The sequence below is a fragment of the Nomascus leucogenys genome, chromosome 3 (assembly GCF_006542625.1).
Source record: "Nomascus leucogenys isolate Asia chromosome 3, Asia_NLE_v1, whole genome shotgun sequence".
Lineage (NCBI taxonomy): Eukaryota > Metazoa > Chordata > Mammalia > Primates > Hylobatidae > Nomascus > Nomascus leucogenys.
Window position 1 is genome coordinate 87,211,418 of NC_044383.1, and position 27,857 is coordinate 87,239,274.

At 35.5% G+C, this 27,857-nt stretch overlaps 1 protein-coding gene across 1 annotated transcript in view; it reads right to left on the reverse strand.

Annotated features, from left to right (window-relative positions):
* The window catches only part of ASCC3 (activating signal cointegrator 1 complex subunit 3), a 393,050-nt gene that overhangs the window by 246,062 nt on the left and 119,131 nt on the right, over positions 1-27,857 (reverse strand). Inside the window, exons 9-10 of the mRNA XM_030809499.1 lie at positions 27,163-27,363; positions 26,583-26,723 (exon numbers count right to left, since the gene is read on the reverse strand). Of these exons, the coding sequence (XP_030665359.1) occupies positions 26,583-26,723; positions 27,163-27,363 (342 nt within the window). The remainder of the gene's footprint in view (positions 1-26,582; positions 26,724-27,162; positions 27,364-27,857) is intronic.

Below are 27,857 nucleotides of genomic sequence, written 5' to 3' on the forward strand. Positions count from 1 at the left end.
AGTGACCATCTTGTTCAGTGAAATTTGTTCCCCAATGTGGCAATATTGGTAGGTGGGGCCTCGTGGGTGGTGTTTGGGTCATGGCGTCAGATCCCTTATGAATAAATTAATGCCCTCCTTTGGGGGTGAGTGGATTTTCACTCTATTAGTTCCCAGAAGAACTGGCAGTCAAAAAGATCCTGGAACCTACCCACCAACAAACCCCTGCACTGGCTCCCCTTTTGCTTTCCGCCAGTTCGCTCAAGCAGCCTGAGGCCCTCATCAGATGCCGATGCCCAATTTTGAACTTTCCAGCCACCAGAATTGTGAGCCAAATAAATACCTTTTCTTTATAAACTACCCTGTCTAAGGTATTCTGCTACAGCAACAATAAACAAACTAAGAGAACAATACTTTCAGAATAAATGCAATAGCAACCTCATGAGGCAATTACTTATAGTTCCTTCAGATAAAATCCAAAAGTTCAGCATTAAAACTCAACCTCTTGAAAGCAATTTTGTTCATTATTTCTTAAATTAGAAAATGCATGAGTTTGTAAAGCATTCAAATCACAGAGACTCTCCCATCTCCACTCCACTAGCTTGTTCTTCTCCCCTAAAACATAACCATTGCTTACTATATATATCCCTTTAAAAATGAACAAACAAAATATATATATGCTCTCAAATATTTTACACAAATGGGACAAAGGACACTGTGCCCTGTCTTATGACAGTTCTTGTAGGAGCTACAATGATGTTGTCAGAGGGAGTTGTCCAATTTGATGCAAATTAGTAATCCCCAGAGAAATAATTCTCATTTTTCTTGTTCTGTTTATTTGGGCATAGGAGTGGTAAGTGGGGGCAAGGAAGCTTTTGTAACCACCATTAAGTAAAGCAGAGCCTCTGGGTGGCAGGAGAAGAATTTTTTACCACCATGTGATAATTATGAAGGGGATTCTCATTATTTGATGCACAATGGAAAACACTGACTGAAGATTAAATAGGTACTATGTATTTATATTATCTTCCTTAAATATAACTAATTTATTAAAATGAGTTTTTGATATGACATAAATATCAGATATTTCAACAAGACTCACAAGCACAAAACCTGAAGTCCTTTTTATTAACTATAGTAATATGATGTAATTATTATAAAAAGACTATAACATCAGACTGAGTAGTCTGAGTATCTGCCATGGTACTTATAGCAGTGTGACCTTGGGCAACTTAAACTCTCCCTGCTTCAATTTTCTCATCTGTAAAATGGAGATTAAAACAGCACTTACCTTTTAGGTTTGTTGTGATTATGGGAATTATTTCATAAAAAAGATTATAGCACAAAGCACATACTAAGCTTATGTGTCTGCTATTATTATTGCTGTCCCTATCCCCAGTCCTGTACCACCATCACTACTACCACTATTTTGGCCAATTAACTGGTTAAGACACCTCAGGGAAACCAATAGGTGCCACATCAGGGAAAGAATAAAATCATAGGCAAGGTAGTAGCCCAAAGTGTCTATACTGGCTTAATTACAAAATATACTTATGTAACAAAACAAACTAAGCTACTCTGCAAAACTGGTTGATGATAGAAATGATGTAACAGAATATCACCTTTTACTTCTTCTAGATAATATATCTCTATTTCTGAGAACACACTGATCGATACCAGATCAATGTGGTAATAGGATTATTCAATCCTAATTAGAATAAAACCATAGAGCAGGGTATAAAAACTCTACTTTAAACAACCTAAAATCAATAAAAACATTGTATGTTATATATTAAGGAGAAAAGTGCTGCTAAAAGACATCCTTTTTTATTTTGATGACATATAATTCTCAGTAAGGGTAGGAGCATAATAGAAAGGGCAAAATATCGGTGTATTTAATAGGAAAATTTTCCCCGAGTGATCTGATATTACAACTTAAGATGAATTTCTTGGACACCAAGACTCCAATATCCATTTTATTTTCAACTCTTTCTCACCATATTACCCTGATTTCATTTAAGGAAATCACTTGCCAAAATGATTTTACAACACTATCTGCAATGGTTGAGAGCTGAAATTACACTGTAGGTTTCCCTGCATGGGGTACTTTCATTATCTTTAACTACTAGTTTATTATGAGAAAATAGCTTTGTACTTTAATAAGCATTTGTTTGATTGCTAGTGATGTTTAACATCTTTTTTTTTGAAACTCTGCATTTTTCCCTTATGTGAAGAGTCCATTCAGTATTTCTATTATCCATTTGCATAAATTCTCCTTTTAATAGAGATACTAAGCATCAAAATAGAGCCATTTTAGATGGTAAATTTGGCAACATTTATCAAATTTAAAATGCACAAACCCTACATTCAGCAATCTTGCTTTCATAATTCCATCCTAGAAAAAGGCACAGACACAAATGAACATTCATAAGGTTCTTCTGAAGACAATAAGATCTCTACATACATACACAAAATTAAGTAAACAAGACAAAGTATTATGCATTTTATACAAACACACCCACAAAGTATGATACAATTTTTATTAAAGTAAAATAAAACTACATATAAAAATGTTTCTCTACACCCTTCAGCTCCTGAGCTTACATATTTAGGTGGCTTTTCTCAAACCATATACCCTAGTAATATTTCCTTTTTATATGCTTCTGTGGCATCTCCATACCCTTATTTTCAATTTTAGCATTGACTACACTATATTGCTTGCTCCCTCAATACACCCACAAGTACAACAAAGGGAAGAACAGTAACTCTCTTGACTGCTGTATCCACAATGCCTGGAAGTGATCTGACACATGGAACATACTCCAGTAACTGTTGATAAATTATACTTCTTGCAGGTAATAATTATCGATACCACAATATTAGTGGTAACTATTCTTGTCTAATGAGAAAATAGAACAAAGTATATTTACATTTAATAATATATAATGTAAGCTCTACTATGTAGCTATGTAGGTTTAACAAGTTCCTTTTCCTGAGAGGTCGAGGCAGGCGGATCATGAGGTCACGAGATCGAGACCATCCTGGCCAACATGGTGAAATCCCATCTCTACTAAAAATACAAAATTAGCTGGGCGTGGTGGCGCGTGCCTGTAATCCCAGCTACTCAGGAAGCTGAGGCAAGAGAATCGCTTGAACAAGGGAGGCGGAGGTTTCAGTGAGCTGAGATATTGCCACTGCACTTCAGCCTGGGCAACAAGAGTAAAACTCCATTTCAAAAAAAAAAAAAAAGTTCCTTTTAAGATACTGTCACATAATAGGATTTGTGACTTAGAGAAGTGTTCTCCTCCCTAATCTGTTTATATACACTTAACCACACTGAAAACTCTAAATGTGTATAAAAGCAAAGAAGCACATTTACTGCATCTTGCACAAAGGCACTAGTACCTCCACTGTCCAGCCCTTGGCCTAATGAGATGATACTTCCTGTGTCCAGATATCATTTCCCTGAGAATGAATGTTGTTAAGGAAAGGTGGGATCTTAATGGCTCCCCTTGGATCTAAGCTAAACTAAGTGGCCTGGATCCTCATTTTTTCAGGAAGACCTAAACTGTATTTCAAGGTATCATTAAAAGAGGAATGAGGCCAGGCACAGTGGCTCACACCTATAATCCTAGGACTTTGGGAGGCTGAGGCAGGCAGACTGCTTGAGCTCAGGACTGCAAGACCAGCCTGGGCAACACAGTGAAACCCCATCTCTACTAAAATACAAAAACTAAGCCTGGGTGGTGGCGTGCGACCGTTGTCCCAGCTACTGGGAAAGTTGAGGCAGGAGAATTGCTTGAACCCGAGAGGTGGAGGATGCAGTGAGCTGAGATTGTGCCACTGCACTCCAGCCTGGGCAACAGAGTGAGACTCCATCTATTTAAAAAAAAAGGGGGGTGGGGAGTGAGGGTGGGGGTGGGTAGGGAATGAATATAAATTGAACATTCTATGATCAGGACTCATAGTTTTTTTATTTTTATTTTTAAGTACAGGGGTACATGTGCAAGATGTACAGGTTTATTACATAAGAAAACGTGTGCCATGGTGGTTTGCTGTGCAGATCATCCCATCACCTTAGGTATTAAGCCCAGCATCCCTTAGCTATTCCTCTTGATGCTCTCCCTCCCTCACCCCAACAGGCCCCAGTGTGTGTTGTTCCCCTACCTGTGCCTATGTGTTCTAATCATTCAGCTCTGACTTATAAGTGAGAACAGGTGGTGTTTGGTTTTCTGTTCCTGCATCAGGTCACTGAGGATAGTGGCTACCAACTCCATCCATGTCCTTGCAAAGGGTATGATCTCATTCTTTTTTATGGCTGCATGGTATTCCGTGGTGTACAGATACCACATTTTCTTTATCCAGTCTATCATTGATGGGCATTTAGGTTAATTCTATATCTTTGCTATTGTGAACAGTGCTGCAATGAACATACACGTACATGTATCTTTGTAACAGAATGAGTTACATTCCTTTTGTTATATACCCAGTAATGGGATTGCTGGCTCAAATGGTATTACTGCTATAGGTCTTTGAGGAATCACCACACTGTCTCCCACAATAGTTAAACTAATTTACACTTCCACCAACAGTGTAAAAGCATTCCTTTTTCTCAACAATCTCACCAGCATCTGTTGTTTACTGATTTTTTAGTAACAGCCATTCTGACAGGCATGAGATGGTATCTCATTGTGGTTTTGATTTGCATTTCTCTAATGATCAGTGATGTCGAGCTGTCTTTCACGTTTATTGGCTGCATGTATGTCTTCTCTGGAGAAGTGTCTGTTCATGTCCTTTGTCCACTTTTTAATAAGGTTTTTTTTTCTTGTAAATTTGTTTGAGTTCCTTGTAGATGCTGAATATAAGACCTTTGTCAGATGGATAGACTGTGAAAGTTTTCTCCCATTCTGTAGGTTGTCCATTCACTCCAAAAATAGTTTATTTTGCTGTGCAGAAGCTCTTTAGTTTAATTAGATAACATTTGTCAATTTTTGCTTTTGTTGCAATTGCGTTTGGCATTTTTGTCATGAAATATTTGCCTGTGCCTATGTCCTGAGTGGTACTGTCCAGATTTTCTTCTAGGGTTTTTATAGTTTGGGGTTTTACATTTAAGTTTTTAATCCATCTTGAGTTAATTTTTGCACTTGTGTAAGGAAGAGGTCCAGTTTCAATTTTCTGCATATGGCAGCCAGTTCTCCCACCACTATTCATTAAATAGGGAATCCTTTCCCCATTGCTTGGGTTTGTCTGGTTTTTGAAGATCAAATGGTTGTAGGAGTGCAGTCTTATTTCTGAGTTCTCTGTTCTGTTCCACTGTTCTAGATCTCTGTTCTTCTATCAGTACCATGCTGTTTTGGTTGCTGTAGCTTTGTAGTACAGTTTGAAGTCAGGTAGCACGATGCCTCCAGGTTTGTTCTTTTTGCTTTGGACTGTCTTGGCTATTTGGGCTTCTTTTTTGTTCCATATGAATTTTAAAATAGTTTTTATTTCTAATTCTGTGAAGAATGTCAATGCTAGCAATTTTTGCACATTGGTTTTTTATCCTGAGATATTGCTAAAGTTGCTTATCAGCTTAAGAAGCTTTTGGAATGAGACAATGGGGTTTTCTAGATAAAGGATCATGTCATGTGCAAACAAAGATAATCTCACTTCCTCTCTTCCTATATGAATACCCTTTATTTCATTATCTTGCCTGATTGCCCTGGTGAAAACTTCCAATATTACACTGAATAGGAGAGGTGAGAGGGCATCCTTGCCTTGTGCTGGTTTTCAAGGGGAATGCTTCCAGCTTTTGCCAATTCAGTATGATATTGGCCAGGGGTTTGTCATATATGGTTCTTATTATTTTGAGGTATGTTTCTTCAATACAGAGTTTATTGAGAGATTATAATAGGAAGCAATGTTGAATTTTTATCAAAGGCTTTTCTGCATCTATTGAGATATTCATGTGGTTTTTGTCTTTAGTTCGGTTTACACAATGAATCACATTTATTCATTTGCATATGTTGAACCACCTTGCATCCTGATATGAAGCCAACTTAATCATAATCGATAAGCTTTTTGTTGTGCTGCTGGATTTGGTCTGTCAGTATTTTATTGAGGATTTTTGCATCGAAGCTCATCAAGGATATTGGCCTCATCTTTTGTTTTTTGTTGTTGGATCGTCCAGGTTTTGGCATCAGGATGATGCTGGCCTCACAGAATGAGTTAGGGAGGAGTCCCTCCTTTTCAATTTTTTGAAATAGTTTCAGTAGAAATGGTATCAGCTCTTTGCACCTCTGGTAGAATTCACCTGTGAATCCATCTGGTCCTGGGCTTTTTTTGGTAGGTAGGCTATGTATTACCACCTCTATTTCAGAACTCACTATTGGTCTATTCAGGGATTCAATTTCTTCCTGATTCAGTTTTGGGAGGGTATATGTACCCAGGAACTTATCCGCTTCTTCTAGATTTTCTAGTTTATGTGCATAGAGGTGTTTATAGTATTCTGTGGTGGTTGGTTGTATTTCTGTGGGGTCAGTGGTGACATATTCCTTATCATTTCTGATTGTGTTCGATTCTTCTCTCTTTTCTTCTTTATTAGTCTAGCTAGTGGTCTAACAATTTAGTTAATTTTTTTAAAAAAACAGCTCCTGGATTCATTGATTTTTTGAAGGGTTATTCATGTCTCTATATCTTTTAGTCAGCTCTGATCTTGGTTATCTCTCGTTTTCTGCTAGCTTTGGGGGTTGTTTGTTTTTGGTTCTCTTGTTCTTTTAGTTGACATATTAGGCTGTTAATCTGAGGTATTTCTAACTTTCTGATGTGAGCATTTAGTACTATAAATTTCCCTCTTAATACTGCTTTCACTGTGTCCCAGAGATTCTGGTACACTGTCTCTTTGTTCTCATAATTTTGAAAGAACTTCTTGATTTCTGCCTTAATTTCATTATTTAACTAAGATTCATTCAGGATCAAGTTGTTTAATTTCCATGTAGTTGTGTGGTTTTGACTGAATTTCTTAATCTTGAGTTCTAATTTGATTGCACTGTGGTCTGAAAGACTGTTGATTATGATTTCAGTTTTTACATATTTGCTGAAGAGTGTTTTACTTCCGATTATATGATCAATTTTAGAGTAAGTGCCATGCAGCAATGAAAGAAATGTATATTCTGTTGATTTTTGGGTGGAGAGTTCTGTAGATATCTATCTGGTCCACTTGATCCAAACCTGGGGGCAGGTCATGAATATCTTTGTAATTTTCAGTCTCAGTGATCTGTCAAAAATTGTTAGTGAGATTTTAAAGTCTCCCACTATTACTGTGTGTGAATCTAAGTCTCTCTGTAGGTCTCTAACAACTTACTTTATGAATCTGGGTGTTCCTGTACTAGACACATATATTTAGGTTAGTCAGCTCTTCTTGTTGAATTGCACCCTTTACCATTATGTAATATCCTTGTCTTCTTTTATCGTTGTTGGTTTAAAATCTGCATTGTCAGAAACTAGGATGGCAACCCCTGCTTTTTTCTGTGTTCCATTTGCTCCACTCCTTTGAGTTTATGTGTGTCTTTGCCTGTGATATGGGTCTCTTCAAAACAGCAGACTGATGGATCTTGGCTCTTTATCCAGCTTGCCATTCTGCGTCTTTTAATTGGGGCTTTTAGCCCATTTACATGTAACATTAATATTGTTACACATTAATTTGATCCTGTCATCATGATATTGGCTAGTTATGTGGTTGCTTCACAGTGTCACTGCTCTGTTTAATTCAATGTGTTTTCGTAGTGACTGGTAATAGTTTTTCCTTTCCAAATTTACTGCTTCCTTCAGGAGTTCTTGCAAGGCAGGCCTGGTAGTGATGAATTCCCTCAGCATTTGCTTGTCTGAAAAGGGTCTTCTTTCTCCTTTGCTTATGAAGCTTAGTTTGGCCAGATAGGAAATTACGGGTTGGAAATTCTTTTGTTTAATAATGTTGCATACTGGTGCACAATCTCTTCTGGCTTGTGGGTTTTCCACTAAGAGGTCTGCTGTTAGTCTGATGGGCTTCCCTTTGTAGGAGACTTGGCCTTTCTCTCTGGCTGCTCAACATTTTTTCTTTCATTTCAGCCTTGGAGAATCTGATGATCATGTGTCTTGGGATTGATCTTCTCATGGATTATCTTAGTAGGGTTCTCTGCATTTCCAGAATTTGAATGTTGGCCTGTCTTTTTAGGTTGGGGAAGTTCTCCTGGATGATATCCTGAAGTATGTTTTCCAACTTGGTTCCATTCTCCCCATCTCGTTTAGGTACCCCAATCAGTCGTAGGTTCAGTTTCTACCTAATCAAATATTTATCAGAGCCTCTGATCATCTATTTTCATTCTTTTTTTCTCTATTCTTCTCTGCCTGTCTTATTTGAGAAAGACAGTCTTCAAGCTCTGAGATGATTTTCTCTGGTTGGTCTCTTCTGCTACTGATACTTGTGATTGCATTGTGAAGTTCTCGTAGTGTTATTCAGCTCCATGAGGTTGGTTATGTTTATCTCTAAACTGGCTATTTTGGCTGTCAGCTCTTGTACTGTTTTATCTTGATGCTTAGCTTCTTTGCACTAGGCTACAACATGCTCCTTTAGCTCAGTGAAGTTTGTTATAGCCTACTTCTGTTAATTCAGCCATCTCAGGCTCAAACCAGTTTTATGTCCTTGCTGGAGAGGTGTTGTGGTCATTTGGAGAAGAGGCATTGGCTTTTTGAGTTTTCGGCATCTTTGTGTTGGTTCTTTCTCATCTTTGCGGGCTTATTTAGCTTCAATCTTTGAGGTTGCTGATCTCTGACTGGGGTTTTGTGGGGTCCTTTTGTCAATGTTGATATTGCTGTTTTCTGTTTGTTTGTTTTTCTCTTAACAGTCAAGCCACTCTTCTGTAGGACTGCTGTGATTTGCTGGCGGTCTGTTCCAGATCCTAGTTGGCTCAGTTTTTCTCATACCTGGAGGTATCACCAGCAGTGAAGGCTATGAAACAGCAAAGATGGCACCCTGCTCCTTCCTTTGGAAGCTCCATCCCAGGGGGTACTGACCTGTTGTTGACCTGAACGTGCCTGTAGGAGGTGGCTGAAGACCTCTGTTGGGAGGTCTCACCCAGTCAGGAGGAACAGAATCTGGGACTTGCTCAGAGATACATTCTGGCTGCTTTTTGGTTTACTAGGTGTGCTGCATTAGGGGGTACCCTTCCTCTTTTGGACTGTATGGACTCTCCAGAGGCAGGAGGCTGGAATGGCTGAACTGACTGAACCAAGAAATGGCAGCTGCCCCTAACTGCAGGAGCTCCATCCCAGGGAGAGATCAGAGCCCTGTCTGTATAACACTGGCTGGAGTGGCTGAAGCCCCCACAGGGAGGTACTGCCCAGTAAGGGCGAATGCATCCAAGTCCTGTTTAAAGAAGCAGTCTGGCCATGGTCTGGAAAAGCAGCAGTGCTGCTTTGGAGGGGACCTTTCTTCATCTAGACCATTTGGACTCTCCAGAGCTGGCAGGCTGGAGTGGCTGAGTTGACCAAACTGCAGAGATGGCAGCCCCCATCCTCCTCACTCTGGAAACTCCATCCTGTTTCAGGTAGACTCAAGCCTGTTGCCACTGGCTGGCTGGAATTCCAAGCCAGTGGATCTTATCTTGTCAGGTGTGGTGGAAGTGAGGCCTGCAGAACAATGCTGCTTGGCTTCCTGGATTCAGCCCCCTACCTAGGGGAATGTACAGGTGGACCTCTCTCGCCTTGCCAGGAATCTCGAGGCCATAGTATGCAAAAGTCCTGGGTCTCTGTGTGTGCCTGAGTGACTGCTCTGCCAAGACTCTACACAGCTCTGTGTATCAGACCCAAGGCTCTGGTAAAGTGGGTTCATGAGGAGATCTCCTGGTCCACAGGTCCACAGGTTGCAAAGGTCTGTGGGAGAAGCGTGGTTTCCTGGGTGGGGTCACACAATAACTCACTTCTTCCCTTGGCCGGGGGTGGGGAGTCCTTTGGTTCTGTGCCACTCTTGGGTGGGCCATCATCCCACCCTGCTTTTCTTCATTATCCATGGGTTGAGTTGTTTGCCTAATCAGTCGCAATGTGAGAACCTGGATATTTCAGTTGAAGGTACTGTTATCACTTGCCCCTTTCATTCCTCTTCATGACTGCCACAGACTGCAGCTGCTTCTAATTGGCCATCTTCGATTTCGGCCATAAGCTGATTCTTGACTCATAGATTTTTATAATGCTCCTGTCTCGTGACTTCCCCATCCCCTTCAGTCCTCAGTCTTCTCCCTCACCCCAGGCTTCACCTATCAAAATAGGCCACCTTTTACTCCCTTATCTCCCATAAGGCAACAACTGAGGTCTCCTGGCTTAATTTCCTCCAAAGCAAGAAAGCAGAGTGGGTGGTCCTATTAACATGGTTTCAATTCTATATTTGTATAAATAGTAATTTATTAACATTCTTAAATCTATATTCTTAGAGCCATGCCTCATTTATCAATATACTGTATCTGATATATTATAAAGGTTTAATGAAAACACATTCAATATCTTTCAGTCATGCATTTATCAAATATTTCTTATACACCTACTAGTACAAATCCTACAGTTCCCTACAATATAAGATGAAAAGATAACAGTACCTACATATCATTGGATTATAATGAATATGAGACACATTAGTAATACTCACAAATCTTTAAAATAATGCTTGACAGATAGGGATCAACTGTGTTTTCTAACATCATCATTACCATCATGCAGGGTTTTTAAACTATTTTAAAAATTGTATTTATGCTTAAGTAGCTTATTAAACACTGGTTGTTAAATGATTAACATACTGAACTGATATATGAAAAAGATACACAGTACTTTATCGAGCTACATAAAGGATTTTACCCTGAATGTCCTTACTTATCCTTAGCAGAAGCTCAAACCTTCAGCAAATCCAGAAGCTGAAACAAATCCTTTTGTGCTGATAAAAATCTACATTGTGTATCATTTTACTTTCCCTTAGTTTTTTATTCCATATTTTATCAAGTAGCTTAAATTTATTTTATTTTTAGCTCGTTATACCAAATAGAGCACTGGGAAGGAGAATGGAGGAGTAGGGGCAAAGATTACTGATTATTATAGGTAGGTTATAAAACTGAACTATATTTTCAGAGCAAAGTACAATCAACATAGTAACAACAATTTCTGTGCCTAAATATGTAATATAAAGAGACAAGGTCTAGAAGTCAAGCTGGTTTCTAATTTTCTATGAAGACTATAGGTAACTTGATAACGAAGGATAACATCAAAATTAACTTCTATAATGATAAATTATGAAATGACAAACTAATAAAAATAGTATTTCCAGTTACTAATTTGAATGTGTTAAAATCCTGGAGTTGTACAGGATCATTTTGCAGTCTTCGATGTTTTATTCAGGAGGCATGTCCATTTTTCAACTTACAGGGTTTTTACTAGCTATTATATACTATTTATTTTGTGGTATGTACTTTTAGGTAATCATATACACTCTCATTTTTCCAATGGGAAGAATTTGGGAATGCTATAAACAAATGCCCAAGGAAGAGTTAAATAAATATAAAATATTCATATGATGCAGAGAGCACTCTGCAAGACCCTAGGAAGCTAAGAGCAGAGAATTCTCACTGTATGTTTGAGAATTGTGTCAAAATTGGTTCAAGAATCAGGAAAGCATGACGTTTGTAAACATTCCCTTAAGCTAAAGCCAAGAGAATGTAAGCTTAACTTCTATAAAAGGGAAGTGGAGTGACTTAGTAACAATTGGCTTTTTTCTGAACTGTGGCAGGACCAAGCAACAGTGTGTCTCATAATGAAGGAAAGTGTGGGCGGGGTGCGGTGGCTCACGCCTGTAATCCCAGCACTTTGGGAGGCCAAGGCAGGCGGATCACAAGGTCAGGAGTTACAGACCAGCCTGAACAACACGATAAAAACCCATCTCTACTAAAAACACAAAAATTAGCCGAGCGTGTTGGTGCGTGCCTATAATCCCAGCTACTCAGGAGGCTGAGGCAAGAGAATCACTTGAACCTGGGATGTGGAGGTTGCAGTGAGCCGAGATCGCACCATTGCACTCCAGCCTTGGGTGACAGAGCGAGACTCCATCTTGAAAAAAAAAAAAAAATTAGCCAGGCATGGTGGCAGGCGCCTGTAATTCCAGCTACTAGGGAGGCTGAGGCAGAGAACTGCTTGAACCCAGAAGGCAGAGGTTGCAGTGAGCCAAAATTGCGTCACAGCACTCCAGCCTGGGTGACAGAGTGAGACTTGGTCTCAAAAAAACAAAAACAAAAAGAAAAACAAAAACAAAAAACAACAAGAAAATGTGATGCATGCACATACACTGCCTCTGCTCCTGTTCTGTATTGCCATCATGCTTTCTTTAAGCATATGTTTGCACTGTTGGAAGGGACTTTCTGTGATAACCGTAATGTTCTGTGTATCTGCATTATCCAAGTTGGTAGCCACTGGTAACTACTGAACAGTTGAAATCAGGCTAATTGCAAATGAGGAAAATAATTTTTAATTTTATTTAATTTTAATTTTAACAGTCATTTATGGCTAGTGGCTACTGTATTGAGCAGTACTGCTCTATTTCCTAGTTTAATAAATGAGGGATACGTGGCAGGTTTGTGTGTCTAGCCTTTTCCTCTCAATCAGTAACCTTTTAGTCTTTTCCCATCAATCAGTAACACATTTTGTCAATGTCATTAAATTTCTTTTAGATATATATCTATTGACATAGATAGGTGTTCATGGTATATTTTTAAATAATAAAAAAGCAGGATATAAAGCAGCTTATTTGTATAGCTTTATTAAAAGATAGCTAATACTTATTGAAAACTTATTGTGTGCCAAGAACTATTCCAAACACTTCACATGTATAAAATCAGTTAACTTTCAGGTAAAATCATCAATCCAACTTTTAACAGAACAATTTTTAAAATAAAGAAACTAAAACACATAGAATTTGAGTAACCTGACCAAAGACCTAAGTGGCTGAGGTAGGGTTTCAATCCCGGTGATCTACTCCATAGACTATTTTGCTTATGCCATACTGTCTCTAATTAAATATATTAATCTAATCTATCTTAGAACCAGTTAAATAGTATATGTACTTGTAATAACTTGTGACTAGATATGTTAGTTTTGTTTCTTAATTTTTCGGTTAAGAAGAATATGCATTGAAATGAGATGGAAAACAAAATGAAAAGTGTTTAAAAAAATAAATATTTTAGAAGGATCACTATCCTAAGGGTTGTGGGTAATTTTTTCCTACTTTCTAAAACTTCAGATTCCTTTCACTCACTTAAGGTTGTGCTACCATTAATGCAATGTTTTCTGGGAGTTCAAGTTTTGCAAATGAATTAACAGCTAGAAGCCTCACTATTTGCACTTTTATAACATTCTTTGCTGTATCGTTACAAGTTAAATTATATAGTAATAGGTGGAAAAAGTTATCAAAAATCAGTGAAAACCATAAAGAATTAATATGGAAATGAGAAGACCTGAAATATTCAAAATAACTTTGAAAAAGAACAAGTTGGAAGACTTAACCTGATTTCAAAACTTAACATATAGTTATAACAATCATGAGTATGGTATTAGCATAAAGATAAATATATAAATTGATGCAAAGAAATAGAATCCAGAAATAAACCCACACATATACAGTCAACTTGTTTTCAATAGAGGTGCCAAGGCAATTTGATGCTGGAAGTTCAAAAGACACTGTTACAAACATCAAAAGGTAAACCTACTAGTTGGAAGGAAATACTTGCAAAACACGTATCCAACAAAGAGCTTGTATTCAGTCATACAACATCTTACAGCTCAATTGCAAGACGAACTACCCAGTTGAAATATTTTAGACAGGGCAAAAGGCTTGAATACACACATCACCAAAGAAAACATATAGTTGCAAAAAGAAAAAAAGATAAAAAGATGCTCAACATCATTAGTCGTTGGGGAAATACAAATGAAAATAACAAGATGATACTATACACCCACTAGAATAACTAAAATTACAAAGAGTACTCATACAAGTTTTGAAGAAGATATGGAGAAACTGGAACTTTCAATACTCGGCTGATGGAGGGTATTGCTGCTTTGGAATACAGTTCGGTAGTTTCTCAAAAAAACATCTACTGTATGTCAGGCAATTCTACTCCTAGGTATTTATCCCAAAATGAATGCATATGTCCATACAAATACTGGTACATGAATGTTCATAGCAGCTTTATTTGTAACAGTCAAAAACCGGAAGCAAGCCATATGTCTGTAAAAATTAAAGGGATAAACAATCCATGGTACAACCAAGCAACTTGATATACTTAGCAGTACCAAAAAAATGAACTATTAATACATGCAACAACATGAATATCAACATAATAATCTGAGTGAAAGAAGCCAGATAAAAATGTATATACTGTGTGACTCCACATATATAAAATTTTAAAAATGTAAACAAATCTATAGTCACATTAAGCATTTCAATGGTTGTTTGAGGACAGCAGGAGGAAGAGAGAGGGATGAATTACTTTGATTGTGATGATGGTTCCACAGGTATACACACGTCAAAACTCATCAAATGGTATTTTTAAAATGTATATTTTGTGCACATTAGTTATACCTCAATAAAGCTGATATAAAATGTTTAAAGATCAACCAGTATACATGCATTAAATATATCATGTAGTATCTAGTGCTTTCCTTAGAATATAATTGATTACTACGTTCTTTTCTAATAAGAAAAGTCTGAAATTTAGGAATGAATAAATAGCTTTTATCCTCTTATTTAGAAAAATGATAAAATTTAAAATAAGAGCCTTCTTTCAAATCAGTTCTTCAAAAGGTTTTCTCCTAGGATCAATTCTATAGATTACTGTTCTGCCAAATGGGTAAGTCAAAGAGAAGTCTACTTACTTCCAAATAAGTACCACTCACATTTACTGTATTGCCATTTCTAAACAGGGAAGAAAATAATCTACTTTTTCTTTTCTCTATGGATTGTAAGAGCCAGGCCTAGTTTGAACAGTCAGTGTAGCACAATCATCAAGTCAATACTTTGGGGCTATTTTTCATGAAGTATAGTAAGTCAGGGGGAGAAATTAAAAAAAAAAATCAGGAAGCAGAAAGAAACTAATATTTGTTGAAAGTGAATTATGTACCAACCGTTATCCTCAAATTGTTTTTTATATATTGTATTAATAACAGTAAAACAAGATACTGTTTTTGAATATTTTAGTCTTCTATAACTTGAAGAAACAAGGCACTATCCATTGAAAATGTTTTTAAGGTAAATTGGAAAGACTAGAGAGCACAGATATTATTCTTTCAGACCATTAGTTTTGGAGTTGGAGTTCTGGGCCTGCCTCAGACACAGTTGAATCCCCAACAAAAAGCACCACATCTTTCACACAATGTATTCATTTGCTCAATATTTCTTTAAAATATATGAAATACTTTACAATATATAAATTAAATAATAATGAGAACTGAAGTATTATATCTGAAAATAATCTTAATCTTATTTTTTAGGTACAGCAGATCTAAGATTAGTTTTCATTCAGTTGTGCTTTCATGACTGGAGAAAAAGAAGAGTTCTACCTGGAACACCAAGAAGTGGATAACCCATAGACCATTCAATGAGTAAGTCTAGAGGAGTGCATTGTATACATGTCTATCACCCACCAGCAGAAAAGACAAAGAACACTTTAAGGGGACCAGACCCAACGAATCTTTGGGCTTAACGAAATTTAAGCCTATGCTGATGGCTAAAACAGACATCTGTGGTAATGTGACTGATAAATATGAATGTGAGGAAATTTCCTTTTCCTGAAGTCCATGAAGAATCAACTTTAATACTAAAAGGGAACTATTTGTTCTCCTCCATATCAACTTAGTTTTTGAGATACTCTTTTTGTCTCTTCCCCGTCAAACAGTGTTCAATTTGCTGTAGGTGACTAAGCGAAAAACGTTATTCTTAATAAGTAAGTCATCAGAAGTACACAGTTAACTTGGTATATCTAAGATAGGAATACTCTGCAGCTATCAAATGTCACATAATATGAACTAGTATGTAATAATATGCAAAAATATTCCCTGGAAAAAGAATTTAACAAAACAATATACAATCAACTTTCGTTTCTAAATATTTTACTAGAAAAATGATTAAAAGGGTATATACTAAACATCTCTGTAATCTGCCTTTTTAAACTTTTCTACAATGAGAATATTAACCTTTTAGAATAAAAAAATTGTGGGGTATGGAAATACTAAAAATAAAAGTAACTTTTAATTTGAATTGATTTTTAAAAGTGCTACAAAGCCACAGTTAGAAATGTAAAACTATGCAACAACGTACCTTGAAAATGACCTTTAGGATTCAAAATGGTTTAAAATATATGATCTAAAATAATATTTATCATAAAGAGGAATGCCCTCTAATGTTCCGGTGACTTCAATTACCTAAGAACAATAGGTAGTAAATATGTCTATGTAATATATTCAACCAAGGTTAAAATCAATGACGAATCCAAGCACAATTAATTTCCTTTAGAAAACTATTTATGAGTATAATGGCACAAAGCTCTGAAAAATAAGATTACATATATTTCTAGTACTGATATATAGAAATAAATTTTATATAAAATCATGTCAATTTTACATATAAAATTAATATTTAATGTGTAAAATAAAAATTCAAAATATAAATTCAAGAGAAACTAGGAAGTTACAGAAAATACAGCTCTCTACAATTCCTTTAATTAACCAGCTCAAAACTTGTATTTTAGGTTTACAGCAAATTTGCGGTTCTATTGCAGTGTTTGTGAGATAAGAACCTTTTTGACAAAAACTGCCTGGAAAATTGACCAAAATAACTGCCCCCAAACAATAGAAAACTTCCTTCAGATCAAGAACTACTTGAAACTAAAAAAAATTGCCCCAAACTATCAAGCTTTCAGGATTCCAGGATCTCTGTACTTGCTTATTCATGTGACATCACAAGTGAAACTTAAACTTTTAGGCATTTAATAAAATAACCTTAAAAATTTCAAAGGTATATGATGAAGACAAATAGACAATATCAGAAAATATCACAGATACTAATGGGTATGGAGAATGCCCTTATGTTTTTGTGGATGCCTTAGGAGAAGAAATCTGATGTGTCTGAATTATGAAGTCCCTGCTCTATCAGTAAAGTTTAATTTTTAGAGGAACTGATTGTTTAAAGAGTGAATTATGTCTGCCAAGACAATATAGTTTTCCTGGAACTGTCATGGAATTTCTAGCTACATACCAACATTTGTGAAAAATACAAGCTGTATTATAAGACTCATGAAATGCATTTACCCCAGCAACCTTAAAAACCATTCCTGTATAAGATTCTCACTAACCAGATCTACATCTCCTTGTAATTGCATAGTTTTTAAAGAATATAGTTTATGAAACCTTTTCATCTGCATCTGTGGCACTGAATACCTAGCAATACATACTTCACCATTCTTTTATAAAACATTAGATGCTTAACAAACAAAAGCAAACAAAGTGCCAGCATGTCACAGGTAAAATCTGTAGGGTCCTACTAATACTGTTGACCACTCAAGTGTGTAGAAATGTCAGTGGTTATCAAAGTCACTCCAGAATTGTAATTCCCAAATCAAATTACCCTTTCCTCTGATGGTCACCTTGGGGCAGGGTTTCTTCACCTTATAGGAATGAACCACTACAACAGACTGTGAGGAATTTTACATATTTGTGCTTATTTGCTCCCCTAATTCAAACTCTAGTGGGAGGGAAGTACCACTACTTACCAGATTTTCACTGGCTTATAATCCAGATAAATTGAACAGCCCTTAGACTATTCCCTCATGCTTGCATAAATCTAGATTTACTATACCAAAATCTGCCTCAAGGTAGTTAGACTCAATCACTCAATTCATATGGCTGAGAAATATTTCTGACCCCAGTTTCTTATACAAACTACATAAAATAAAAAGAGTTTTCAAAAATTACAATAAAATGAAATGTTTTTAAAAATGCAAATCCATTTTAACAGTAAAATGTAAGTATTTTACAATGTAAATATTACATATATAGCCTATGTAAATGTTACATTACACTAACATATCTTTAGCATTAATGCTAGTTATAGAAAATGAAATTAAATGTCTATCATAAATGTATTTCAAGTCTTTGGAAAAAACACAGTTATACTACTTCCTACCTCACACCTAAACCTTATTCTATAGGAGTTCCTTCCCCAGGGTCCTTGAATTTCTGACAAATAGGGTCATAAATAAGGAAAGAGACCCCAGACCCCTACTACAGCTTACAAAAGCAACCAGAGGCAGTGCTATGTTTCTGGCTTCCCAGTGTGTGAATATAAATCCATTTTCCCATAGACATGTTATCATGCAGGTCCATAATTGTACATCCAATAAAAAAAAAAAAAAACACTCTAAAAGACAAATTATTTTTTATGCTTGATATAAACACCAAAAAGTTTCACTGTAAAAACATTAATGTGTTTGATTATAGGGAGCTGCCCAAGACCCCATTGTAAACATTTTTCCATTTACTGCTAACATCAAGTTGCAGGGTTTCAGCTTACCTGTTCATTTATATGGTCACACACTACCACGGAAAGCAAGGGCTGCCTATAATTTAACAGTAAGAACCTTAGCAAGTGTGCTAAAGTCCTCGATACTAAACATTTGACCATGAGGAAATATGCCATATTACTGACTCACTAAAATAGAAGGAAACAGACTACCCTTGTACTTTATACAGGTCTATAGATTCCTAAACATCAGACCCATGTTTTTAAAAAAGGTCTATAAAATTTACCATAGCATCTATTGGAGAGATGTTTTTGAGAATTTCTTTCATTATATTACTGATTGTTCTTTGGAAATCTTTCTGCCTCTTACCCTTAAGAACAGCTGTGCCTTTCCAGATCAAATGGTCACTGTGATTTATAAACCTGTTTAGTTTTCCTGGACTTTATTACCTGCATTATTGCATCAGTATTGTTCTCAGTTTCTCGTTTTAATCCAACTCATATTTCCCTTCTCCTTTCTTACCAATCTAAAGTTTACATTATCTTGCTGGTTTGTGTTTTTTTTTTTGAACATCTCCATGTAAAAGAGATTAAATCATTTATGAAACAGGACGGCAAAGCTAATGAGATTCAGGAAATGCTAATCTCTAAGTACAGCACATTTAAAGCACATTTAAACAGATAGACTAGAAATTATATATGGAAACCCAAATAAAGTGGCATTACATTTCCAACTTACTCTAAAAATGTTTCCAGAATCCTTTTGAAGTAGTTTGCCCATCTAATTCAGTTTGTTAATACCTTCAGCCATCTTTTCCTACTCAACATGTTTAAAACCAAACTCACTATTTAACAAGTTACTTTGTCATCCTATGTGCTCAGATTCAAAACTGCCTGCTAGGAAAGTTATCTTGGTATATGACATCTGTTTATCCTCCAACCTTTTAGAATGATGTCCAGAACATTAAATGGGCTAAATTCTATTTTCATGAGCCAATCAAAATTTATGCCCCCAAAAACCACTGTATATATTTTGATCAAATTATAAGAACAATGCAACAGAGAGTTCAATACTGTACATAAGAAGTCCTTAATAAAAAAGTTGTTTCATTCATAATCCAGATCTCTGGTTTAAAATTAAATGGAATAGTCTCAAATGTAGAAAAATATGAGAGTAAGTATGAAAAAAGGAAAGTAAATGATTCAATAAACCCAACATAAGAAATATAATTATTAAATGATTTATCTGCTTATTTTCCTTCTGTATAGTATAATTCTATGCAGAGATAATTCTGAAGTGAATAGGCACCTTTCAGCGCACAGACATGAAGGGATTTCTAAAGCCAGGAGCTGGGCCAAATTATATGGCTCTAACCTGATTCTTATAAGCACCACACTCTTACCAATTAAAAACTTTGAAGATCATAGCTTATTCAAATTTCGCATTAGTATACATCAAAATCCTAAGTAACGTGAACAAAATAAAGTTAACGATGTTTATATTTCATGTAAGTTGAAATTAGAGAAAGAAGAGGTAAAAATTCTAATTAATATTTTAAATTTGACCAAGATCACTGGCAAGTAAGTAGTTTTTTGCTAAAATATTCAATAGCAAAAAAAAAAACCACTTATTTTTGACAATAGAATGGCTATCAGCTATCCTAAAATATCACCATTAAAATTAAAGTGATATTTATACTTTAGCATCCAATGAAAAAAACTAAAGTGACATGATAAGGAGGAAGGTTGTATTAATGCCATCAGTAAAGGGCATGAAAAAATGGACAAATCAAATAGGTGCCCTTTTTTTGTTTTAAACAGTCTTGCTATTAATATGTTGCCTAAGCTGGAGTGCAGTGGCTAATCACAGATACAATTATGGTGCACTATAGCCTGAAATTCCCAGGCTTAAGTGATCCTCCTGCCTTAGCCACTCCAGTAGTTGGCACTACAGGCTCTTGCCACTGCGTCCTGCAAAATGTCTTATTATCTAGAGGAGAAAATTAGAGTAGTGGCAGTGATCAAAGAATGTGCTGACATTTTGAAACAAGCAATCTTATCTGCAATATGGAGGACAGTATATGCTAAGAGACAATTGTTTTTGTTATATTATTTGGGCAAAAAGAAACACTGCATAAAGACCCATAATCATTAGGCCTAAGGTAACAGGCAGAACATAAAATCAACTTGCTTTACCAATTTCAAAATATTTGATATTAATTACTAATATGGTCACTATATGACACTGCAATTTCTTAGTGTTTTAGAGAAGACCTAAAGAGTTCATCATCAATTTTAAACCATGACTAAATTCAAATTCCTACTATTTAACTATTCAATAATTGTGCTGAAAATGCACAGCCTTTTTATATGTAATGTATTTTAGCAATTTGTTTTAAGAAAACAGATATTTTGCAGGCTACTACTAAGAATGGATATAATTTTATTAAATATCAATTGCGACATTATAAAGCAAAAAAAGTATAATTAGTCATAAAATATTCCAAGAAATTATAAGTGCTGACAAAAAAGTATGGTTTAAGACAAATGTACTTTTACATAATCTGGTTTGGTCAAGACCAAATGCTTTAAAGGAAACTCCAATGCAACATAGAACATTGACCTGTGTTGATTTCTTTTAATTTTTAATTTTGGTGGGTACACAGTAGGTATTTATGAGGTACATGAGATGTTTTGATACAGGCAAGCAATGAATAATAATCATATCAAGAAGAATGGGTTATTCATCCCCTCAACTGTTTGTGTTACAAACAATCCAATTATACTTTTACTTATTTTAAAATGTAAAATTAAATTATTATTGACTAAAGTCAACCTGTTGTACTATCAAATAGTAGGTCTTATTCATTGTACCCTTTAACATCGCCACCTCCCCATACCCACCCTACTACCCTTACCATACTCTAGTAACTATTGTACTACTCTTCTATTTCAATGATTTTCAATTCAATTGTTTTGAGTTTTAGATCAGTTGTTTTGATTTTTAGATCTGATATGGTTTGGCTGTGTCACCACCCAAATCTTATCTTGAATTGTAGCTCTCATAATCCCTATGTATTGTGTGAGGGACCCAGTGGGAGGTAACTGAATCACGGAAGTGGATTTTTCCCATGCTGTTCTCATAATAGTGAATAAGTCTCATGAGATTTGATGGTTTTATAAAGGGCAGTTCCTCTACATGCACTCTCTTGCCTGCTGCCATGTAAGACGTGTCTTTGCTCCTCCTTCACCTTCCACTGTGACTGTGAGGCCTCCACAGCCATGTGAAACTGTCAGTCCCTTAAACCTCTTTTTCTTTATAAATTACCCAGTCTCGGGTATTTCTTCACAGCAGTATGAAAACGGACTAATACGAGATCCAGCAAATAAGCGAGAACATGTGATGTCTGTCTTTCTGTACCTGGGTTTCTTAAAACTCTCAAAGGTAGAATTAACTCTTTCTCACTGGAACACTCTTTTGCTAATTCAGTAAAAATGTTCTGGAACAGCACTTCTCAAAGCGAGTTCTATTAATAATTGTTCTATGAAAGAATGGATCTGTGTTCAAGTAAGTTTGGAAAATGCTAAGTTTATAATGTTAAATAAATTAACCTTCCTGCAAAGCATTGTAATCTCTATTATATATATTTTTCCCCCAATGTGCTTCCTCTTTTTTTTTTTTTTCTTTTTTTGAGATGAGGTATTGCTCTATAAACCCAGGCTGTAGTGCAGTGGCACCATCACGCTCACTATAACCCCAACCTCTAGGGCTCAAGTGATCCTCCCACCTCAGCCTGCTGAGCAGCTGCACCCCGAGCTAATTTTGTTGTCTTTATTATATTAACATGAATTATGAATAACTCTTAGAGATCAGATTACATGACCATCTGAGTATAGAATTCTGTCATTCATTTAGCAGTTCCCCAAAATATTGTTCTGCTACACACATACACACACACTGGGCCAACCTGTTATAGAGTATAATAAAAGTTTAAATTTCAAATATTTCTATTATTTTCATTTTCACTCACAAAGTAAGAATACAGACAAAACAAAGACCTCCCAGAATCATAAAATTAAATAAGCTTTTGGTTTTACCAAAAAGCTAACTACCGGACAAACTACATGTATCAAGATACTTTATATGGTACATTTCACAATATTAAAATTCAAATTTACTTAGAAAAGAACTTCCAAACTCTATAGAAGTAACAAATCTTTTTTGTAAAAAAATAGTAAACTTTTTTTAGTTATAGATCTACCTGGAAAAATATCAAAAAATATATATTTATGTTAACAGATATCATTAGGAGATTTTTAAGATTCATATGTGTAAAAATCTTGTTGGAATACAATACAAAAGTAATTTATCAAGAATTTTTCTATTAGGTCTGGAACTGCTATTAAACAAAAAACCACTAGTGATTTAAAAATTGGTTTGACTGAATGTTTATTTTCACTTGGCCAAAATTTTGTTATGACAAATGGTATTTCCAAATAATTAAAAAAAACTTCTTTGTACGACAAGTTAAAAATACAGGTAGAATACTTTTGTGCTTCTGAACTTTCTAGTACTTTTACATTTCTGTTTATCAATTTTCTTCCTTAGAGGTAATGTATGTTTCTCTATTTTCAACTTTTAATTTAATTTAATTTAATTCAGTAAAAGCTTGGAAGTTCGAGACTTATGAGAAAAAATAAACTTTCTTAATAATCTTTGAGATACAGCTTAATCACTATTCAGTGATTATTTTGTCTGTTGTTCATTAGCATTAGAATAATAAAATTGTAACCTTCACTCAATAAAGTCAACTGGGCTTATGTAAACTCCCTTCTCTCAGTTCAAAAGTATAAAAAGACAAGAGAGAATATTTAAAATGTAACGTTATACATGTATATACACTAAGGGAATTGAATGATGAAAACATCTGATTCTAAGGCTGGGCTTCTCTCAAAGTTTTGGGGTCAAACTGCTTTAATTTGCAGATTATGTCATTGCTTACATAGAAAGTCAAAGAGAATTTACAGATAATCTATAACTATTAGTAAGAATACTTAGCAGGGTCGTGGGATATAATATGAATAAAACCAAGTGTTCTTGTACCCCAACAACAGCCATTACAAAATATAAAATTTTTTTTAAAATAGTGACAAATAATACAAGATATCTGGAAATTAATCTTTTAAAATGTACAAGACCTATGAGGAAATACATTTTTGAAGAGCTTTAAAAAAGACTTAAAGAGTGGAAAATATGCAATGCTCATAGATGGAGAGACATAATAAAGGTGTCAACTTTGTTTAAAGTATTGCAGAAACATAATTCTAATAAAAACCCAAACAGATCTTTTGATGTAATGAAACAGTCCAATTTCAAAATTAAAATGTTCAGTAAGTAGCTATGGCTATTCTAATATATGAGAATAAAATAATGAGGCTGAATGTGCTTTATAATCAAGACTTATTCTAAAATGATAGTAATTCAAACAGTGTAGTCCTCAAGGAGGGCCAGATACAGATACACACACACAAACACACACATACACACCACCACCACCACCACCAACAACAACAACAAACACAGCTCAGTAATAGCCACAAGACAACACTAGAATTGAGAATATGGCAAAGATAATATTATAATTCACTAGAAAGGAAAATATTATAATTCACAAAGATAATATTATAATTCACTAGAAAAAATAATATTATAATTCACTAGAAAAAAGATAATATTATAATTCACTAGAAAAATATTATAATTCACTAGAAAAGGCTAGAGAGGTGATGACAAAATGGCTTTCTTTAGGTAAAGAAATAAAATAATAACCCTGCTCCTACCAAAATAACAATAAAAATCCAGAGAGACTTAAGACTTACATCTAAAAAATAAAACTTTAAATCATTCAAAAGAAAAATGTGGAAGAACTTGGGATAAACTAGGATTTTCAAAAAAACACAATGAACAAAAAAGGCACAAACCACAAAAGAAGTTATAAATTTGACTATCTTATAATTTTAAGTCTATATGGCTGAACAAGATAGTGTAGAAATCTTTCATCTTTTTCTTGCTTATTACACCTAATAACCCTAGACAAAATGCATGAAACAGACATCAGAAGATTCTGAAAAGTGAAAAAAGAAGTAGGAATGGATAGGGACGTCAGGACTCAAGGAAAGAGCTGGCAGGGAGTTCCTGGAGTTTCTTTCTGTGTATTCCAGACTGGTGAAGAATCCCACAACTCAGAAAGTCAATGGGTGCAGAACTAACTCCCCAAACAAACAAACAAAATAAGACTTCTCTTTCTATACAAAAGACTGAGGGGGACACCAAAGAGAAACAGAATCTTTTTGACGACACCAGCCAAACACCACAGAGAATGAAAGTGCTCCTCTCCCAACTCACTGTGTGTGAAGACTGGCACTGATGGGTGGGAACATGTGTAAACAGAGTATCAGCTACCAACCCACCCAGGAGATTTAAATAGGGAGCACTCTGATATCATAATACTCAAAAAGTCCAGGATGCAACTGAAAATAACATGCCTACCAAGAGCCAGGAAAATATCAACTCAAATGAGAAGATACATATAGCAGATGCTAACTCTGAGATGACAAAGATGTTGGAATTATCTGACAAGATTGTTATTTTCATTTTACTTTTAAGTTCAGGGATACATGTGCAGAATGTGCAGGTTTGTTACACAGGTATACGTGTGCCATGGTGGTTTCCTGCACCTATTGACCCATCCTCTAAGTTCCCTCCCCTCACCCCCCAAACCCCAACAGGTCCTGGTGTGTGTTGTTCCCCTCCCTGTGTCCATGTGTTCTCCCTGTGTCCATGTGTTCTCATTGTTCAATTCCCACTTCTGAGTGACAACATGCAGTGTTTGATTTTCTGTTCCTGTGTTAGTCTGCTGAGGATGATGGTTTCCAGCTTCACCCATGTCCCTGCAAAGGACATAATCTCATTCCTTTTTATGGCTGCATAGTATTCCATGGTGTCTATATACCACATTTTCTTTATCCAGTCTACCATTGCTGGCATTTGGGTTGGTTTCCTATCTTTGCTATTGTAAATACTGCTGCAATAAAGATGCGTGTGTATGTGTCTTTATAGTAAAATGATTTCTGTTCTTTTGAGTATATACCCAGTATTGAGATTGCTGAGTCAAATGGTATTTCTGGTTTTAGATCCTTGAGGAATCATCACACTGTCTTCCACAATGGCTGAACTAATTTACATTCCCACCAACAGTGTAAAAGCATTCCTATTTCTCCACAGCCTTGCTAGCATCTATTGTTTCTTGGTTTTTTAATAATTGCCATTCTGACTGATGGGAGATGGTATCTCACGGTGGTTTTGATTTGCATTTCTCTAACAATCAGTGATTTTAAGCTGTTTTTCATATGTTTGTTGTCCACATAAATGTCTTCTTTTGAGAAGTGTCTGTTCATATTCTTTGCCCACTTTTTGATGGGGTTGTTTTTATATTGTAAATATGTTTAAGTTCCTTGTAGATTCTGGATATTAGACCTTTGTCAGATGGGTAGATTACAAAAATTTTCTCCCATTTTGTAGGTTGCCTGTTTACTCTGATGACAGTTTCTTCTGCTGTGCATTTGATGAAATAACGAATGACCAAAAAGCTTTATTATATGCTAAGCCATTCTTATGGAATAGTTTGGAATACTAGTGCACTCACTTTAAGACCTATATATGTCCCCCCTCTTAAAATTAAACTCTGGTATTATTTATATCCTCATCCCCTACTGTTTTAAAAGAATAGCCTTACTGCCAATCGACTTGGAACCTAACAATATTTAAGATGCAATAAGAATCACAGGAGTTAGAAGGGATACCAGAAAACAAAGTACCAGCAAAAACTCTTTGTAGTACAGAGATAAGATGTGGTTACAAATAAAAGTTCATTATATTACGTTTGTATTATGTATTCTAGTTATTTAAGATATAGTCGTTTAATAATTTTCACAATTACCTAAAAAAAGAACGGTATTAAACAAAAAATCTAGGTAAACAACATACCTGAGTTCGTAAAATTTCACTTTTTGACAACTGCATGTCACCAGTCAATTCTTTCACAACGATGCCTAGTGGCTCTAGACGTCTGCTGAAGTAATTTGTCATTTCAGCTGCCAAGGCTTTCATTGGAGCAACATATACAATCTATACCAAAGGAACATTAGCTTGATTAATGAGCAAAAACTACCATGTCATTTGTCTTACAGTAGGCAATACAAGTCACAATTTATTGTGAAATATGTTCCTAACTACTTCCAGTGAAAAATCTTAACAGTGATATTTTAAAAGTCTTATCTTTGTGTGATACGTGTGTAGCTGTTTAAAGGACAATAGAATTTGTTTACACAGCTGCATCACTTTGAAAATTGTATAAATGTATTTTCATAGCTTCTTACACGGTAATATAATTTTCATAACACAAATAAGAACTGCCTTAATAGCAATGAAGTAAATCAAGCAGTATTACTTATCTGACTTCAAGTACAATATCTTTAAGAACTTTCAAATTTCATGCAATATTAAAACTGCAAATTTATTGTATTTCTTACCATTTAAAAAGCTGTTGTCTGATTTATTTACTTACCTTAAATTCATTCTTTTTGATAACACCTTGTTGAAAATGTTGGCGAATTTCATGCAAGACTGTAAGCATTGCAATGTTGGTTTTTCCAGCTCCTGTAGGGGCGCAAATCAGCATATTCTCATTGGTGTTGTAGGCAGTCTCAAACACTATTGACTGGATTCTATTGAGTCTCTTCATTCCTTTAAAAGCCAGCTGTCCAATCTAAAAAAAAAAAGGCATCACCCATTATAAATAGTAACAATGTGAAGGACCCATACAAATCATTATGTGTAAACATTTATTTCCTTTGTTTTTTAAAAAAAGACTAATTTGTAGTTTCACAATGTGTCTTTTATTTAAACGGAGGTATATGCAGTTGAGAATAACTGAAAAATATTGTACAATTCGAATATACTTGAAATGGCAACTCGATAAATTTGAAAAATACGATGACACTATACCTAAATTTTAGAACACAATTCTTTTTTTCTTTTTCCTTTTTTGAGATGGAGTCTCACTCTGTCGCCCTGGCTGGAGTGCACTGGCGTGATCTTGGCTCACTGCAAGCTCCGCCTCCCCAGTTCATGCCATTCTCCTGCCTCAGCCTCCCCGGTAGCTGAGACTACAGGCTCCCGTCACCATGCCTGGATATATATATATTTTTTTTTTCATATTTAGTAGAGACGGGGTTTCACCATGTTAGCCAGGATGGTCTC